The sequence below is a fragment of the Epinephelus lanceolatus genome, chromosome 10 (assembly GCF_041903045.1).
Source record: "Epinephelus lanceolatus isolate andai-2023 chromosome 10, ASM4190304v1, whole genome shotgun sequence".
In the NCBI taxonomy this organism is placed as follows: Eukaryota; Metazoa; Chordata; class Actinopteri; order Perciformes; family Serranidae; genus Epinephelus; species Epinephelus lanceolatus.
The window spans coordinates 6,185,573-6,204,906 of NC_135743.1; the positions used below are offsets into that span (position 1 = coordinate 6,185,573).

Here is a 19,334-nt window from a genome sequence, read left to right on the forward strand (position 1 = left end):
CTGTGTGTGTGTGTGTGTGTGTGTGTGTGTGCATGACCGCATTTGCAGATCAGACTGCAGCACCAGGCCGACAGTGTCTGTACCTTCACAGCTGTCCACAGGAGTGAGTCCCTCTCCTCTGTTGATGGACCAGCACATCTTCGTGGGAATGCCTAAGTATCCCATTACACCTGTGTACACCCGGTACCAGCTGGCCAGGACCACCTGGGGGGCAGAGACGGATGAGAATCAGTGAAAAGCCTCTTTAAACAACAAGCCTGAAAGACCATGTGTCCTGTTGTCTCTGAGGAGAACACACACACACAGGATTCTCACTGCAGTCCTGCAGAATCCCATCACTGCTCCAGTAAGAGTCAGATTGTTGCCCCGGGCACAGAATGTAAACAAGTAAACACTGTGGTCCCTAATTCAACTGGAATAGCTGTAGAGAATGCAGGAAATAAAAGCAGCAGATGAGTGTGTGAAATTTTAAACTAAATTCTGGTGTCATCCTATAAAGTAGTCCAAGTGTGTCGATTCCACAGTGTTCCCTGCCAACGTTACACCTCTCAGAATGTCACAATATTCCACAAACTATTCCCTTGGCAGAGGAAAGCCCAAACTACAACATATTCAGATGCTTGTACTGCCACCAGTCAGAGATCACGTTAACCAAATATCTTCCTTCATTGACAAAATGTTTTAACAGTGACAGAAAAATCTGAGGGCCGTCCAATCCACCGTAACTTGGAGTAATTCACACCCCTCTCCAGTTTGTGGAGTGTGCATATTAATTAGTTATTGTCTAGACTTTCAAGTGCATGACCTTGTTGTCTAGCTGGCTTTAGCCATCGCATTAGTACACTATATCCTTACATACTATTACAAACTGTCACAGCAGCTGAGTGTCTGAAATGTTTTTGGACAGCCAGTGTCTCTGTTCATCTTTTCTTTCCATGCCCTCAGACACAGGGGTGTAGTGCTGCCGGTGCACACAGGAGTGACGCTCTGCCACTTTCATTTTGTCCAAGTGAGGAAACAGAATATTCGCAGTTCATATAATCCGTTTGAAATTCATATGACTTTAATTTAAGCCCTTAAAGATCCAATCATCATAGTACCTGTTACAGTATTTAAGTATTTTTTGGGAGTGTCTATATGTGTATATTTCTGGTTACTTTCATTTTTGTTCCACTACATTTCCTGAATAAAGTGTATTCTTTAACTCCAATACATTTCCCTTAAGCATCTCAGTTACTTACTACAAACTAGGGAAGGGAGGGAGGAAGGAAGCAGGGAGGAAAGGATAGATAGAAACACTGGATTTTGTTCTTTATATCCTTTAATGTGTGAAAAGACCTTTTTTTTCAAGTGTAATGTAGGCTTCATTTTTACTTTTAATATCATAAAATTACTTTTAATGCCTTGGTAAATTAAATATCAGATACTTATAGACTTCTACTCATGTTATATCCTAACTTAAAGGGCTTAAAGTTCTACCAAAGTCTTTTTCTGGTAAGAGAACTGTACTTTTACTCAGGTGTGGTTTTCAGGTACTTCATCCACCACTGGTAACTTCCCACCATCGGTTACAATACCTTCACAACAGACCACAATTTGTCCTTGTGCGTCACAGGTGCACTCCAGTACTTAAGCAAATGGCACTACATCCTTATAAATGCATAATCTTTAAAGTTGTTCTGAATATTAATTATTAGAAAATTAAATATGCCTTACAATCATTTACAAATGATAATCAAAGATTATGACTCAATTTTCACGACCCTGTCTGTCAAAGTGATGAATAATGAAAACATCTAAAGCAAACCTCTCCACCAGTGACATTCTTTGAGTAGAAGTATTATAAAAATGCAGTAAAGAATTTATTAAATTGTTTGCAGCCTAAATCTAGAAGGCGATTTCACTGGGTTCAGTTCTTCTTCAAATGTTTATATTTTAACTGTCCGTCCTTTCTGAAACTTGCCTGCATCCAGACCTCTGAATCTGCCCACTGAGTTCACTGATTCATCTGGCAATGTGACACAAAACAGCAAATTCTCAGGTTAAAAAAAAACGATCTGATGAATGCCACGGAGGTTATAATGCCACTGACAAGCTGCACACCAAATCCATGAGGAGTAATAACAACAATGGTGGCCATTGTAGACAAGACAGACACAGCTGTCGAGGCTGTTCTGAATCTTGTATTGCCCAGCATCATAGTTTGTTTTCACTTTGCTCTGCTCTGCTCTTAAAACACTGCCAAAACCAGTATGTTGCCATGGCTACACATCTGTGTCGACTTCAGATGCCATTAAACTCAGGCAGACACAAGTATCCAGTGACCAGTTAGGGAAAACTGATATTGTTTCATCTTTACTTGTTTATGCTTTTTATTTGGGTGTAATTACAATCTTCTGTTTATATGTAGCACAAATAAAAGACAAAGTGCTTCAGTTGCTTTTCAAGCTGATGTCATTGATTTATTATTTTATTACTGTATCTGAATTGTCTTGAACAACAGCTGAGGGCTGGGGGTGTGGATGAGAGCAGGTGAGCAGGCTGTCTGTATCTGTAGTTTGTATGTTTGTTATGTAATGCTGTTTTTGTTGGTATAATTTTGTACTTGTGTCTATAGGAGCCCCTCCAAAATGAGATGCAACATCCCAAAGGGCCATCCCTTCAATAAATTCAGTTTTATGCATGCAAAGCTGAAGACATTCTTCCTAATAAAATGTCAGCACACAAGAGATCTCTCTTTCATTTCTGCAGGAGATAAATGAGTTTTGTCTGGAGCAAAGGATTCATTCTACATCCAGCTTTTCTTTAAGAACTCTCGTATCTAACACAGGAACAAAGAGTCATTCCTAGAGATTTGGAGTGCTGTGAGATTTGAACTTTCATAGCAGAATATTGTCAAGTTTTTGTCCATTTTTAAGTCTGATAAGAGGAAATAAAATGTGTTTACGACATAATACAAATTATATGAATAGTGTGACGAAATCAACAATACCTCTGGATAGAGATTAAATCTCTTCAGTGTGTTAATAACCAGGGGGTACTCTGTCAGCCGATCGTTCATGACCATGTGGAGGCCGTCCAGGAAAGAAGGAGCCTCGATAATGGTCTTGTAGTAGGAATAATACAGACCCTGGAAGAAGATACAAACACTTGATTAAACTCGTACAGGGAGACTCAAAATGAGAGACACGTTAGAAAGAGAAATATCAAGGCAGACGGGCAGAGAGAGGAAGAACAAAAAGACAAACAAAGGAAAAACCTAGACACTTGGAGAGGGCGAGAACACAGTGATACAGAGAGAAAGAGACAGCAGACAGACACTAAATATAACTCCACAACATACAACCCCCAGACTGAAGAAACAAGAGCAAGTTGGTCAGGCTCAGCAGATGGCAACAGTTCACAGCCCATGTGGCGGCACACAGCAGGGGTGAGAGAAGAAAAATACTCTGTTTGCATATGATAAACGTCACCTTCAATGTCATCTCTGAAAAGGGCATGGAGCCTCTGCTGCATGTTAAATATCTAAGACTTTTACACAGTTATAGTGATGGTGATGCATAAACATGGGCAACATTAAAGCTGGGGTAGGCAGTTTTATGTTGGTGTCAATGGGCAAAAATCCCATAATAAAATTTAAGCATATTGTAATTCAAGTGGACTGAGAGAAAACTAGACTTCTGCACCTCCTCTTGGCTCTGTTTTTGGGCTTTAGAAAATCTAGTGATGGAGATTTTGGCCCATCAGAGGTCATTTCAGAAGAGGACATTCTCATTGGTCTTTCTACAAATGCAGATGCATGTGCACGTCTGGCGAAAGCCTGATTTAATGGCAGAGAATCATGCAAAGAAATTCTAATATTGGCATCAACTGCCTACACTGCAAAGCAACCCAAAAAGGGAAGGACTTAACAAAAAGAGAACTGTAGATGGTATGCGGACTTGCCCTTGTATAGCACCTCTGCAGTCTTTCCGGCAACTCAAAGCGCTTTAACACTTAATGCCACATTTACCCATTCACACATACACTCATATAGTATTATTTATTCACGGTCACACACCAACAGCAATTTGGGGTTCAGTATCTTGCCCAAGGATACTTCAACATGCAGACTGGAGGTGCTGCGGTTCGAACCGCCGATCTCTGATTAGTGGAGGGCCCACTCTACCTCCTGAGCCACAGCCACGGTGTAGCCTTCTGCCAACCAAAGCAAAAGGCTCACAGGTGTGGTTTCAGGCTCATGTTTATGTAACTAACGTTAGCAAGAGCCTTGAATCACAGTGCGTCCTCCGCCTCAATCCCAGCTGTTGCAGACCACCTTGCAGGAAGCAGATTGGGCAGCAGCTACGGAGACGGACCCCTAGTTAGCAGCCACAGCAACCCAAATCCAGCCAGCTCAAACTCCAGCGACTCCCCACTGCATCACCAAACTTTTTGTTGCTGCTGTTACACAGGTTAGACCCACTGCTGCTGCTGGCCACTCGCCCACTGTGACACCTGGCACTGAGGGGTTTACGCTGGCTCTGTCTCTGTCTCCCAAGATGCCCACTCTCCGGCAAGGCCACCTGCTACTCAGTTACAGTAAACATTCATATGTATTCACATTCACACACCAACCCCAATTTGGGGTATCTTGCCCAAAGATACTCCAACAAGCAGACTGAGGGGCCGCGGACCCCTAGTTAGCAGCCGCAGCAACCTGAATCCAGTCAACACAAACCTCAGTGACTCCCCACTGGATCAGCAAACTTTTTGTTGCTGCTCTTACACAGGTAAGACCCAGTGCTGCTGCTGGCCACCAGGCTGCTGTGACACCCGGTGCTGGGGGCTATACGCTGGATGCTGTCTCCCGAGGCAGTGCCCGCTCTCCACCCAGGTAAACAGTCCACAGTGGGGAGGTGGAGGGACTGAGGGGTGGCTAGCTTCTAATTCTTGTCTCATTTGTGAGAACACTGGGTTAATGTATAAAGTGCAAGCATATTCCCATGGTCATCTGGTGGGAGGAGCTTAGGACAGAGAGGGAAGAGCTGCAGAAGGGGGACAAACAGCGCCAGAAAATCAACACCACCAAGATGCACTGACATTTGGTATATTGTCAGAATCACAAATGTCAGTTTTGAATGTGGAGATGATATGGAGTCGGGGGAGTTAAGGTGCAGTCACGTTACACTACTGTCTTCCAAATAATATCCACTACTGCATCTCTCATCCATTTTAACTGAAGCCTGAGCAGCTGACAAATTCAAGCCCATGCTTCCTGTTATGATCATCTGGCCCACTCTGACAGACTCACAGGTCAGAGTTCATCTCTGTCCAACTCTGCCTTGTGAAATCGTCTAGTTGCCAAATAGAAACACATTGTTTGGAAATGTCAGTGCCATTATTCTGGTGCTGTGTCATCACCTTGTTTTGACAATAACACAATAACAGATAACAAACTAAAGCATCGCTCACAAAGGCTCTTCAGCGGCTGCGATCGCTCTGCTGGATATTTATTTATAACCCACATTGGAACCGTGACATCTCATCATTTTCAAGGCTGAGCACAAAGCAATTCTGATGAACAGAAGGCTTATGTGACAGAGCTTTCATGATGACTAGGGCTGCAACTCATGTTTATTTACCCATTAATTTCTGCCCATTATTTTCTTAATTGATCACTTAATCCTTTGGTCTACAAGATGCCAAAAAATAGTGAAAAATGTCTGCCATCATTTCCTTAAGCCTGAAGAGCTGTCTCCAAATTGCTTCTTTTGTAATAGTCGAAAAGCCCCAAATATAAAATCTTCAAGCACATTATGCACAGAAAAGCAAATTATATAAACAAATAAATGATCATCAGAGTTCTTGCAGATTAATTTTCTGTCACTTGACTTATAAATTAATGACAACACGCCTGTACACAGTGATCTACTGTACATATCCTGTTCTTTTAGAATAATGTACCTCACATCACGGCTCTTCACACGCTATAATTGTTGAAATGGCATGAAATATATATAAATGCAAGGGAGGATGCTGAATGGCTCGTTGCTGAGGGGCTGCTCACTACGGTGGCCAACACAAACACTCAAATGGCCCTAACTAGAGCCAGTGTTTAAAGGCTCTCTAAGTCTTCCTAAGCTTGAAAAGTTTTTGTCACATACAGCAAACATCTCTTCACGATCCGCTAGCTACATGTCCTCTGAATCTGCTGTGAAAAAGTCCAGTCTCCGTAGGCAGCCCAGGCTCCGCAAATTTGCTGTATGTGACAAAAACTTCTCAAGCTTAGGAAGACTTAGAGAGCCTTTAATTTGTCCAATCTGGGCTACTGTAGAAACATTGTAAACTGGTGGACGAGGACCCTCTTCATATATGTAGATATAAATCTCCATTTCCGCCAGACACTTTCCGTATGGTACCTTAGGAACCAACAGTAACCCTTCAAACATGGTACCTAGACCCTAGTGTTTCCACCACAAACAGTCCTCTTAAATGTGGGCGGGGTTGTTGTCACTCACTGCTCCGTCCGGCACTCACTGTATTTCCTCCTTTATCAGTCTGCACCTCGTTTATCGTCCACAGAACGAGGCTGCACGCTGACATTTTCAGAACAAAGTAAAACAGGCTGCAGTGAGAGTCTCTCTCCATGGGATATTTAAAAATAGCAGGTTGGTGCATTTAGTCCTTCTCAGGCAAGCACAGGGGTTTAGTGTTGCTGTAGCCCACAGGAACAACGCTCCTGTGGGCGATGCTTTTTTTTTCTCCAAGTGAGGATTAGAGTATATGCAGTTCACATAATCTGGTGGAAATTAATATATATAAACACTTGAAGATCCACTCATTACTAAAACTGTATGTCATATAAAAACTAAAGTGATGGTCAAAGTTGTCACTGAAATTTAAGGTGTGCTGATGGATTCACGTCATCAACTCATACATTGAGTAACATTACAAGTTAACGTTCCACCTTAAAAGTCACCGGCAGTCGGCCCAGTGAATGAAGTTATTTTTTCTCAGACTCCAGCTGCTGTGAGAGGCAGCAACACATCCTTTCATTTTATAGTTACAGTTTACTAATAAAACTCTCCACAGTATGAACAGTGGTTACATGAGCCTCAAAAAAAGACACAACTCAGCCCTGAGCAGAGTGACCGTCCTCTACTGACCAATCAGACTGCAGTGTTCACAGCTCCACCTTTTAGTACCACATCTGTGTGCTAGGTACCCCAACAGAGGGGGGACCAAACATGGGGACGGTACAGAACGGTTCCACTGGTACCATCCACAACTTTTCACAGTGGAAATGGAAAAAAAGCGTACCGAAGTGAACTGAACTGAACTGTACTGTCATTCCAAGGTAACAAACACATGACAATTCTCTTTTTCTGGCGATTATACGCTAAAGAAAACATACTTCTGCCAACATATCCCCCTAAATTCTACACACTGGACCTTTAAATGGAAATGATAAGCTGATAGATGGTTTGGTCTATCCACATAAAATAAAACTGATCTGCAACTATTCTGCTTATCCATTAATCGTTTGAATCATTTGTCGGGCAAGAATGCCGCTGTACCCTGATTCCAGCTTCTCAAATGGGATTATTTACTGCTTCTCTTTGTTTCATATAATTGTAAATTGAATATCTTTGTGTTTTGGATTGTTGGTTGGACAAAACAAGACATCTGAAGTTGTCAACTAGAGCTCCTGGGAAGTATAATTTGTTACATTTTGCTGAAATTTTATAGACAAAGCAATTAGTCAGTGAATATAAAATAACTGTTAGACTTACTGATAATGAAAACAATTGCAGCCCTGCAGCACCATGATCTTCCTTTAAGCTTGCATCTGCATTTGCACTAAAACTCAAACAGTACCGGCTGACATGAGGAAATAGTGGCATCAGCTTCACTGCTATTATTAGATCATTTATAAAGATAACAGTGATTTATTTACCATTTCTGTCCGGAAAGCCATTTCCTTCTCCAGGTTTGACAAGTGTGAGAAGTGTCTGTCATTCTCAAACAGCTGTGAGAGATGATGCCTGATCATAGGAGGAGAAACATGTGAGCCACGAGCTGCATCCACAAGTAAACACAGCCATAATGTATGAGTAATAACATGCTGATGGAGCAACTCACCAGTGGAGATACCCAGTCAGAGCAGCTGTGGACACAGAGAGGATTTACTTCAGCTGCGGCTATAAAATAATGCTACTTCATGGTCCAGAGACAAGCCACAAACACCACACCAGTTCAACCACAGGGGTGAAGACTATAATGGTGGTGCATGTTGAAGATAAACCATGACAGCATTAGCTTCAACTTTGTCAGAAAACCTGTCAACACGTGTGGGACTAGTATGTCACATAAGCAAAGAGGAACCCAGACTACTTTAATGGGATTTTAATGAACAACAACAATAGGTAGCTAACGCTGGTGAGCTAGCGTTAAGGTGAGCTAACGTTAGCCAAGTAATCAGCGGCGGAGATAACTTAATTTAGCGGATCCGCTAATGCTACTAGTATACACAGCGTTAGCAGCCGTTAGCAGGTGAAGCTAGCAGGCTAACGCTCCTAACTTACCGAGGAGAAGAGTGATTCCCAGCTTCACCAGCGCAGAGGGAGTTAGCCCCAGCTTGTGTCTGATGCCGGAGAGCCCGTTTGAATGGGAGCTGATGAAAGCTTTGCCCTCCCTGCCTGCTCGCCTAACGTTACTTTTGCCAGGGGGTGAAACAAGCGGGCTCTTGTCGCGGTCAGTCTGGGTCGCTGGACTCTTCCCGGTCTGCTTTCTGTTTTTAGCCACCATGATTTTCACCCAGGAAGAGCCGAGCTGAGGCAGCGAGGCGCCGTTGGAGAAAACCCGAGGGGTGTGAGCTAAGCAGCCCCTCAGTTGCTCGTATCTGGTCCTCGGATCTGCCCCTTTACTACCTGAGTGATGCTTTCACTGGCTCCTCACTCACACTCCTGGGAAACGTAATGAGGCTCCGCCCCCTGCTGGCCATGTGGCGCCACTACAAGGAGCTTCTGCTGGTAACCATGACAACGCCATGCAGCCTAGTAGAGGGGTAAACTATGATTTTTGATGAGAAAAACAAGAATTTTTTTCCTTAACCTTTAAAATATTCCACATTATTCCTCACGTTCAACTGATCATACACATTTACACCACCAATGCAGTTTAACATCAGCTTTTCAAGCTAATTAAACCAGGGGTCAGCATCCTGGACTGTCGAAGGAGCCATTTTGGACCAAAAATAATCAAGAGATAATAACAATAATCAAGAAAATCTGCCTGGAGCCACAAAACATATTTAAACCTTATGGTAAGACTGTGTTTTATGTCCAAATTAGTCCACTGACATTAAAAATAGGTCTAAATGGGCATTCAAAAATATGTGTTACCAGATACAGTATCTCACATAAGTGAGTACACTCCTCCCATTTTTGCAAATATTTAATTTTATCTTTTCATGGGACAACACTATAGAAATGACACTTTGATGTAACTTAAAGTAGTCAGTGTACAGCTTGTATAGTAGCATAGATTTACCTTCCTCTGAAAATTACTCAAAACACAGCCATCAACATCTAAACAGCTGGCAACATAAGTGAGTACACCCCACAGTGAACATGTCCAAATTGTGCCTAAAGTGTCAATATTTTGTGTGCCAACCAGTATTATCTAGCACTGCCTTAACCCTTTTGGGCATGGAATTCACCAGAGCTCACAGGTTGCTTCAGGAATCCTCTCCCACTCCTCCATGATGACATCATGGAGCAGATGGATGTGAAGATACCTTGTGCTCCTCCACCTTCAGCTTGAGGATGGCCCACAGGTGCACAGGTGAGTTTAGATAGATAGATAGATAGATAGATAGACAGATAGACAGATATACTGTATTTAATCCCCAGAGGGGAAATTTAAAATGTCCTCAGCAGCAGGGGCAATAATGACAAAAAAAAAGACACAGATCACAAGAACACAGCACACATACTGACACAAGAAAAATCCCAAAAGTACATAAGATCACAAGGTGTGAATAAAGGGTATAGAAAGGTGTATAAAATAGTACAATAAATAGGAAGAATGGTTCAAAGTGCATATGAGTTTGATCGGAGGGAGGAGCTGTACAGTTGTATTGCTGTGGGTATGAATGATTTTTTGTAGCGCTCTTTTGAATGCTACAAAAAAGGGCTGGATACATACTTGGCCAGTCCATCACCTTCACCTTCAGCTTCCTCAGCAAGGCAGTTGTCATCTTCTAGGTGTGTTTTGGGTCTTTATCATGTTGGAAAACTTGATAATGTAAACTTGCAGCCCAGTTTCTGAAGAGGGGCGATCATGCTCTGCTTGGAATTCATGTTTCCCTAAATGAACCAAGCTCCCCAGAGCCGGCAGCACTCATGCAGCCCCAAACCATGATGCTGCCACCACTATACTTGACTGTAGGCAAGGGACAGTTGTCTTGGTGCTCTTCACCAAGGTGCTACACATGCTGAAAGAGCACCAAGACAACTGTCCCTTGCCTACAGTCAAGTATAGTGTGAGGTGTGAGGTGATAGTGTTGTCCCATGAAAAGATAAAATGAAATATTTGCAAAAATGGGAGGGGTGTACTCACTTATGTGAGATACTGTAGATAGATAGTAAGGTCCCTGGTAGCTTTTTACACAACACAACACATACAGAGACAGAAATACACATATGGATAGAAAAGATAGGTCAAAAGAATTTAAACACACAGCAGATATCACATGACTTAAAAAAATTCTACACATTTTTATTTTTACTTATTATTGTTGTAGGCCTTAATAAATTCTCATATTATTATATCAAATTACAAAAATGTGTAGTTTATGCACTGAATTTAAAAACAAAAAGTTTTAACATTTTGTCAAATAAAATGTGCTGCATTCGTCCACAGCCTGGCGCCCTTTCCTCTAAATTTTGCTAAACCTCAACAGTGTGATCTCAACAAGACTTACCTGGTTAGATATGGGTTAAATAAAAATAAAACAGACAGTAAATTACCAGCAAACTTTTTATGTAATTTTTAACCCATACTTAACCAGGTCCCGTTGAGATCAACAATCTCTTTTACAAGGAAGACCTGGCCAAGACAGCAGCACTCAAAAAGTTTCAGACCAAACGACATCACAATAAAAAAATATAAAAGATACACAGTAATTTGCGTACAAACAAACAACAAAGATAAAGTGAAACCAGTGGGAGAGCTGAACAGATTTTATCAAAGGGGTAAAAATGAAGTAAAAACATAATTTATTAACCAGAGAAGGAAAATAAATACAATTTATTATTAGAGTATTTACATGTATGGGCATTCAATTTGACCATATACTTGAATTTATCCTTATAATCTCTGTTGGTGTCACAGAAGTTTCACCAGCATTCAAACACCAGTAGATGTCACTAAAGCATTACAAAACATATCGACACTTAAAAATCACAGTTCAGCATTTCCAACTGTTACATACAGCAATAGCTCTGCTTGTGTGATGCTGGTTTATAGCATTATTTAAAGACGTCCTCATTCAACCAAACTTTCACGTTATTTTCTTAAAATAGTTCTTTTGCTTCATATTTTTGTTGTGTTTCAACGAATTCACATTTTATCAACAACACCACAGCTGTTATCATCTATGGATGGAGGAGATCCTGCACGCCCACAGGCTGATACAAGGAGAACTTTATTTTTATAAAAATATATGAACTGATGATTCTGGATTCAGACCAGCAGACTCTGCGGTGCTGCTCCTTCAGGCTGAGACATGGGTGCTGTAGTTTCTATCTGGGGACAGAGACCAAAACATCAGGGAAGATAAGTTGATCTCATCTGTTTAGCTTGGATAAAGACAGGGACAGAGCAAGAGGGGAAAGACTACCCACCTTCTGCTGGTAACATCATGACGGCTTCCCTCAAACTCCTCAAACAAACACTGGCCAGTGAATCCTCACACTGTTTCCCGCTCAGGGTGATGTGGTGGCAGGACTGGGAGGTGTACAGTGAGAAGAGCAGGCAGGGATGAGAGGTTTTTGGGAGACAGTGTGTTTGTTTTCTCCGCCAGCGCGGTACTGGGAGCCAAAAGCTGCGTGTGAGAGAATCACCACAGAGAGTGAGAGGAGGGAGATGAACATGGAGTCAGAGCTGTGAGTCAAAGCAGAGGTCAGAGCTTCATCAGGACTGTAACTCTGAGGACAGGAGTCTGAGCATGTCATACTGGGAATATCTGTTTGCACTTAATCTAGCCTTTGAGTTTTTGTATTGTTATACTAATTCAAGGTAAAATCCATCATTTATTTTGCTCTCCAATAGTCCCAGATCGTTGTCACTCCCAACTCTTCAGATACTGCTGCTTCGTCAGTGATTTCGTCATCAGACACCAACGCACAGAGACACCTTTTTCAGTTTGTTACGCACCAGGCACATCATTTTTAGCGGCAGCAGGAACTACCTTAATATAAAGAGTGAGAAAGTCCCCATAGCGTGGGCAAGGGGAGGTGGATTGGTCAAACAAACCCCGGACTTTTACCTGGGAGCCCGCTGTTTGGCTCCTGTGTGAATTTCAAGCCAAATCATGATAATTTGTTCCAAACCCAACCACATGCTCTTGTTGCCTAAACCAAAATCAACTGAAAAACAAACCCAGTGCATTTCATTTATTCATTCATTTTCCATAGCTGCTTATCCTGTTAGGGGTCACAGGGGTGCTGGAGCCTATTCCAGCTCACACTGGGCGAGAGGCAGGGTTCACCCTGGACAGGTCACCAGACTATCACAGGGCTGACACATAGAGACAGACAACCATTCACACTCACATTCACACCTACGGACAATTTAGAGTCACCAATTAACCTGCATGTCTTTGGATTGCTGGGGGAAGCTGGGGTGCCCGGCGGGGGGCCCATGCTGGCACGGGCAGGGCATGCGGCTTCTCCACCCCGGGGTTTGGTTGCCGGGCTGCCCACACAGTCTCACTCCGACCTCGTCATGGGCATTCCACATCTACATATGCCCTGCAAGTTACTCTGGGGGCATTGGTTGCTGATGTTCTGGAACATCGTGTCAACCTCAGTCTGGGGCTGCTCACTATGGTGGCAGACACGAAAACATGAATGGCCCTATCTAGAGCCAGTGTTTGGTTTGTCCACTTTGGGCTACTGTAGAAACATGACAGTGCAATATGGCGATCTTCGTAAGCTCCATAATCTCCAAATGGCTCTGCCAATAAAACCCCCCAAAATCCTACACACTGGACCTTTAATAAAAATCCTCAGTCTAAGCCAAACTGTCTCCTCATCCCTTATCATAGTCACATCCAAATGTGTAATGTAACTGCCTTGCTCACTGCCCACGCTCATCTGACAGGATGCTTATTGTTATACCTCCCTACAGCAGTTGTTGTTGGAGCGCCATGCATTTGTACCATCCCCATTTTGTCTGTCCAAAGCCACGCCTGTAAACCACCAGCACATGTGGACATCGCCTTTCCCTGCGTGCCACATCTCTCATCATCACCCCCAGTTTCCAACCCACCAGAAAGCCCCCTGCTCCCGTTTCGCTCTCATGGTGGTATTTTCTCAAACTCCCGGCTGATCCACGGACGAAATACAATAACTGACACTGAGTTGTCGTCAGGGCTGTCAGAAACCCAGAGGTGTCGCTGGATGGGACGACGCTGAAGGACAAGCTATTGAAAACTGTTAGCTCAGCTTGTGATTACACTGAGGGAATTTGTTTTTACACCAAACACAGTGTGGCAGAGGCACTGGCCGGGTGAGGGTGTGGGTGGGTACGGTCAGGGGTTTTTGGCCGAGCCAGTGTTGTGGCTGCGGCTTGACAACACCCTCTATCCAAGATGCTTCATGGGGCGTGTTGTGTAAGGGACCTCCTGCTAATTAAAGACAGCTGTGTCTGAATTAAACCATGTCTACCTTAAAGAGAAGACACATTGAATGACTGGATTTAGGGGGAATACAGTCACATATATTTAGATTTCCCTCATAAACAAGCTCATACTACAGGATTGCATTCAGATCTGTACTTACCTGTCAGGTTACAGTATAAATGGCATTGTTTGGCAGTGTAGCCTGTCCACATATGAAAGCTTTGTCATGCCATCTCATTATCACATGATTCATTTTTGTGGATTTAAACTCTTTGGGGGTGAAAAAATACACAATGAAGCAACTCTGTTCCTCTTTGTGCAGTAATATAATATATTTATCTTCAGAATATGTGTGTGTGTGTGTGTGTGTCCTGTCGGGCTGAGGTGTGAAACAGTTAGCAGTGTTTATAAGCTGCAGCTCTCAGAGCAGCGAGGTCGTCTCTGCCACACAAACATCTCCCAGATGGCTGCAAGAACTATGGAAGAGGAGGAGGAGGAGGAGGAGGAGGAGGATTCTGGCTCGGACAGAGAGGAGACCATCGATGCCAAAGTAACCAAGGGACAGTGGGAAGACGGCAGTGTGTGTGTGTGTGTGTGTGTCTGTGTGTATGTTTTATTTAATCATGAAATACAATGGATAGTAATTACAAAATTGCGAAAGTATGAATCACTATTTGTTGAACTAACCTCCTCAGTGTAATAGTGGAGCAGTGGGCACAGTCGTGTGTGTGTGTGTGTGTGTATGTGTGGATTGCTTGTCTTCAGCAAGATACCACTGATATTTTGTCAAGATTCATATTTGTTTTCATGTGCCGACCCAGTCGCCAGAATAAATGTTGTAGGTTTCTCCAGGGATACGTTTCATTTGTATGATATTATGTGGCAGATATGGTATTACTGTATGTTTCATTTGAACAACACTGTGGTTGAAGTGTGGATATATTTAGGCACAAAAACCACTTGGTTATGGTCAGTCAAGATCATGTTTTGGCTTAAAATACCCGGTTTTGGGGGCACAATCCCCGTTGGATGTCTCAGTAAAAAAACAAACGCTTATGTTGGTGAAAAACCTGCAGGAAATGCAGCAACAAGTCACTAAAAAACAACCGGATTTATGTTTTGTTGGTCTCAAACTTTATTCTGCAGAAGTCAGCTGACTGGCATCTTGGTATCACTTCATCCACCATCCCTTCCACCGTATTGTCTCTATTCTTCCTGTGTAAAGTCACCAACCCAATCGCCAGAATCAATGTTGTACTTTTTTGCAAACTATGGATGTGCTTATTTTATGTTTCAACAACGCCGTGTTAAGTGCATGGTGGGGTTTGAGCACAAAAACCATTTGGTTATGGTTAGGAAAAGATCATGGTTTGGCGCAAAATACTGCTATAAAATAATGCTACTTAAAAAAGTTTTGTGATTTGTTGGTCTTGATGCCGCTGGGTGCCGTTACTGGCCGTGTATAATGCCGTCATGAAAGGACGGCTTTTCTCATTGGTGTCTGACTCTGGAAGTCGCTGCCCAAGCGCCTGTATTCAACGACTTCGAAATGAGACCTGGCTGGGGCTGCATATGTTTGTTTGTGCACACTAGCATGGGCATAAGTTAAGATGCCCTTCACTGCAACCGCTTGTGCACTTTTGTGAGGACTACAATGAGTTTTAGATGTCAAGACTGAGGACATTTTTATAACGTGAAGACATTTTGTCCAGTCTTCAGCTCTTTGAAGTGTGTGAGGAGTCGCTTTTAGGATTAAAGGAGCTATATGTAAGGAATCTAAAGCAAATAGTCGTTAAATCCTCCTAATATGTCACAGAGACTAAGGAATAATGTTCATATAACACACTGATCTCACCGACAACAATAGTACAGCCAGAATATTTGCATTTAAAAAACATTTTTACGGTCTGCAAATCATGTTTATGTTTTGAATTTGTGTTTTGGCCTGTTGCGCCACCCACTGCCGTCTACCAGTCACACAGTCAGTAGAGTCTCAGCATCAGTTACAGTTACGACTGAGCTTCAATGGCTGACGGTGCGACTAAACCCAAACGACCTCGTTATGATTCCCAAAAACGCCAAGACAAAACTCGAGGCAAAGCGAGGGTCTATAGGAGATGCTTTTGAATGGTGGAGACAGTTGAAAGCGGAGAAAAATTTGAAATCGGATGTCGAAGTGGCTGCTCTTCTCCTTGACAGGTAAGCTTTAGCCAAAGTTGGCTAACTAGCATCATAGCTAGACGGGGATGGACATTTCGAATACTTTCAACTGTTATTCATTTTCGATCACACATTGTAGCCCATGTGCAGGTGGGTCATCGACCCGACTGTTTTTTTGAGAAACAAACGTTAGCAGCACAGCAAGCAGCATTAGCAGTGTCCCGGTACATAGCATTAGCAGCCGGCTCCTCCTCAGCTGTATCCCGGCAACAGCAGAGAAGCCGGACTTGCTTGAATGGTCCGCTGGAAAACCGAAGATCAAGGACGCGGCAATGCGGCCCTGCCACGGCAGCCGCCTGTGGGCAAACAAATCACCCCCAATTTCCACCAGATGCGTGTTGGTTGCGTCTGCACTTCGGCACGGCAGCAGAGTCGATAGGATTCAGTTCTAGTCAATGTGTGTGTTTCCACCGGCTGCGGCTGTGCTGCATTCCGGCTCCGTCTCAGCTGCGGCACTCTGAAGCTCTCCGCAACAGATATGCAGGACTTCTATTTTTGCCAGACGCCGGAGCACAACACAGTAATTCAGCACAGAGCAGCAACCTCGAATCTGTAGGGGAGGGGGGGCGGACACGACTCACGGCAGTATTTTTTATTTTTATTTTTTTACTTTTTTTTTTTTACTTTTTACTCGCGGCAGTATTTTGAATTTGAGTGCAGTAACCGTTTTGGCCACATTCTTACATACAGCGCCTTTAAAATTGGGATAAATTAAGACTATAGTAAAGATTAAAGATTAGGGCTCTACAGTGGCTCGGTGTGCAAGAAAATGTGATGAAGTACCCTCTACAGGATGCCTGTCTAGTGGAAAAAACATGCCCTACAACTTCCTCTGAGCTGGTGCCCCACCACATGCAGCTGGTGCCCCCTTTCTTTGCCCCTGCCCTGAGACAACCTGTGTCCACCTCTGTGTAGATGTGATGGTTCGGGTTAGAGGGAATGCATCGTGTCAAATATACCTTTTCCACCACAGGAACAATTTTTCAGCTGGAGGAACAAGCAATGGAAGAAATATGGGCATGTGTTTGTTTGCACTTTGTCAGCAAATGTATGTATGTGGCCCTCCAGCCCTTTGGAGAGATCATTTCTTCTTACAATATTCCAAAACTTTTAAAATTGTTGTCTTAATCTTTTAAAGCACATTAAAACCTGTGACAGTCTGGTTTGAATCATGATCTCAGGTATCTAATAAACTAAAATCATGCAGCCTCATACACAACGCCAAGGGGAAAACATCATCATCATCGTTTATTTACTGGTTAAGTTTTTCAAATTTAACGTCTCTGCGCCCAAAACATAAAAACTGGACAACGACAAAGGAGAGACGCTGGGTGTATATGAGGATAAGGATGGAGCTGCCAGGCAAGCGGAAAAGAGGAAGGCCAAAGAGGAGGTTTATAGATGTGGTGAGGGGGGACAGGTGGTTAAATAGACAGAGGAAGATGCAAAGGACAGGAAGAGATGGAAACAGATGATCAGCCGTGGCATCCCTCTGAGGGAGCAGCCAACAGAAGAAGAAGAAGAAGAAGAAGAAGAAGAAGAAGAAGAAGAAGATGTCTGTGCACATGGTATTGTGAAAGCCTGATCTTTAATATTTGTTGCATGTGTGTGAGTGTGTGTGTGTGTGTGAGCCAGGGGACGGGACAGGACAGGGTGGGGGTGGAGGGGTTAATTTATGGGCCGACTGGCTCCCTGTGTTGCTGTGACATGTTTATCACAGAGCAGAAACACATGCTGTCAATGATCACTCGTTGTTTGAGTATCAGTTATCTCAACATTACAGCCCATTAGTATTCTCTGGAAGTCAATTCAATTAGCGCTCTCCAGGGGCCCCAGGGCCACAACACCATATCAGTCAGGAGAGAGTGGCTGTCACAACCACGGAATATGTGAGTTAAGAGCGGTGTGGTAAAGAGGAAATATATTTCGCCTGTGCTGACTTCTGTTAGGGGCTGATTTGGGGTTTAATTTTGGTTTTACCGTAAAATTAGAATGAAATTTAAGGCATTTTTTACACATACATACAGATATCTTTAACATATGTTTTTCATGTCTAGATTAAAGATTTGTCTGGGTTAACACCTTTGAATCCACCTGCTCCATTGAGTTTGATTTATCTGGCATCTTGAAATGAATATGAAACAGCAGTTTCTCGGTTGAAATAAAAAACGACCAATGAGCGCTGCAGGGAGACTAGATTAGCCAATCAGTGCCAGTGTGTCGGTAGTCAGTGTCTGTACAACACTGCAAATTGACAAATGCACGTGGTTACGTTTAACCAACCGAGAACACATGGTTAGGTTTAGGAAACAGGAACAGGGTTTGGCTTTACAATCTTTCAGGACACGTACACCACCCCTCCAGCCTTCCTTTCTCCGCCTTAACTTTCGTCCTCGTCCCGTCGCATTCCCCCCTGACGCCACCGGGCGCTGTTACACTATAACGGCAACCGGCTGCGCATTATGCCAACATTTTTTCGTCAGTTCTGATGTCACAAGTCACTGCCCAAACACTGGATTTCGACAACTGTGGAGTGAAACCAGGCACAAAATTCCGTTAGATTAAGGCGGATACATTGGTCGTTTGTGATTGGTTAGGGAAACTCGAATCCTCCTTCCCGGCAGACATTGGTGAGAATGGACACAATGTCAAACTAAAGATGGAAACAGATAACGGCTTGATGAGTCTGTCTGATACCAGGCAAATTCCTGGTGTTATTTTACGTTGAATGACTGCAATTTACTTTTTTAGTGAAACAAATTTAACCTCAAACTTGTTGGTCTCTTTGTGTGTAAGTTTATGATTTTCTTTACGCTGCAGAGATGCTTCTAGAAGCCAACGCCAGCTATAGTAGAGTTTTACAGCCAGCTCAACTCAAAAAATGCATTCAGTTTATTCTTTTTAATTGTGTGTGTGATATTGGTCTGTCTCGCTTTGATTTTTACTGTCAGACGCCAAAACTTAGAATTGCTTAAACATTTTTTTTGCCATCAAACATGAATGTAACTGCAGTAATTGTATAAGAGCTTGTAAGATGAGCTGGATGAAGTTTTCCTTTACATTGGGGCTTGTTGATGGCTTTTGAATAAATTTAACAGGTGAATGGTGAGTCCTTCAGAGTGTGCAGTGACAGAGAAATAAAGTCTGTTTGTGTGTTTCATTGTTGCCGTGTGAGTATCTATCTCGAGTGACATTGTGTGAATTTCACTCCATGCTCAGATGT

The 19,334-nt window shown here is 43.0% G+C and overlaps 1 protein-coding gene across 1 annotated transcript in view; it reads right to left on the reverse strand.

Annotated features, from left to right (window-relative positions):
* dpy19l1l (dpy-19-like 1, like (H. sapiens)) overlaps positions 1-8,919 on the reverse strand; it is a 49,867-nt gene extending 40,948 nt beyond the window's left edge. The window contains exons 1-5 of the mRNA XM_033640830.2: positions 8,568-8,919; positions 8,125-8,149; positions 7,940-8,027; positions 2,993-3,130; positions 84-204 (exon numbers count right to left, since the gene is read on the reverse strand). Of these exons, the coding sequence (XP_033496721.1) occupies positions 84-204; positions 2,993-3,130; positions 7,940-8,027; positions 8,125-8,149; positions 8,568-8,790 (595 nt within the window). The 5' untranslated portion in view covers positions 8,791-8,919. The remainder of the gene's footprint in view (positions 1-83; positions 205-2,992; positions 3,131-7,939; positions 8,028-8,124; positions 8,150-8,567) is intronic.
* Between the last annotated feature and the right edge of the window lie 10,415 nt (positions 8,920-19,334).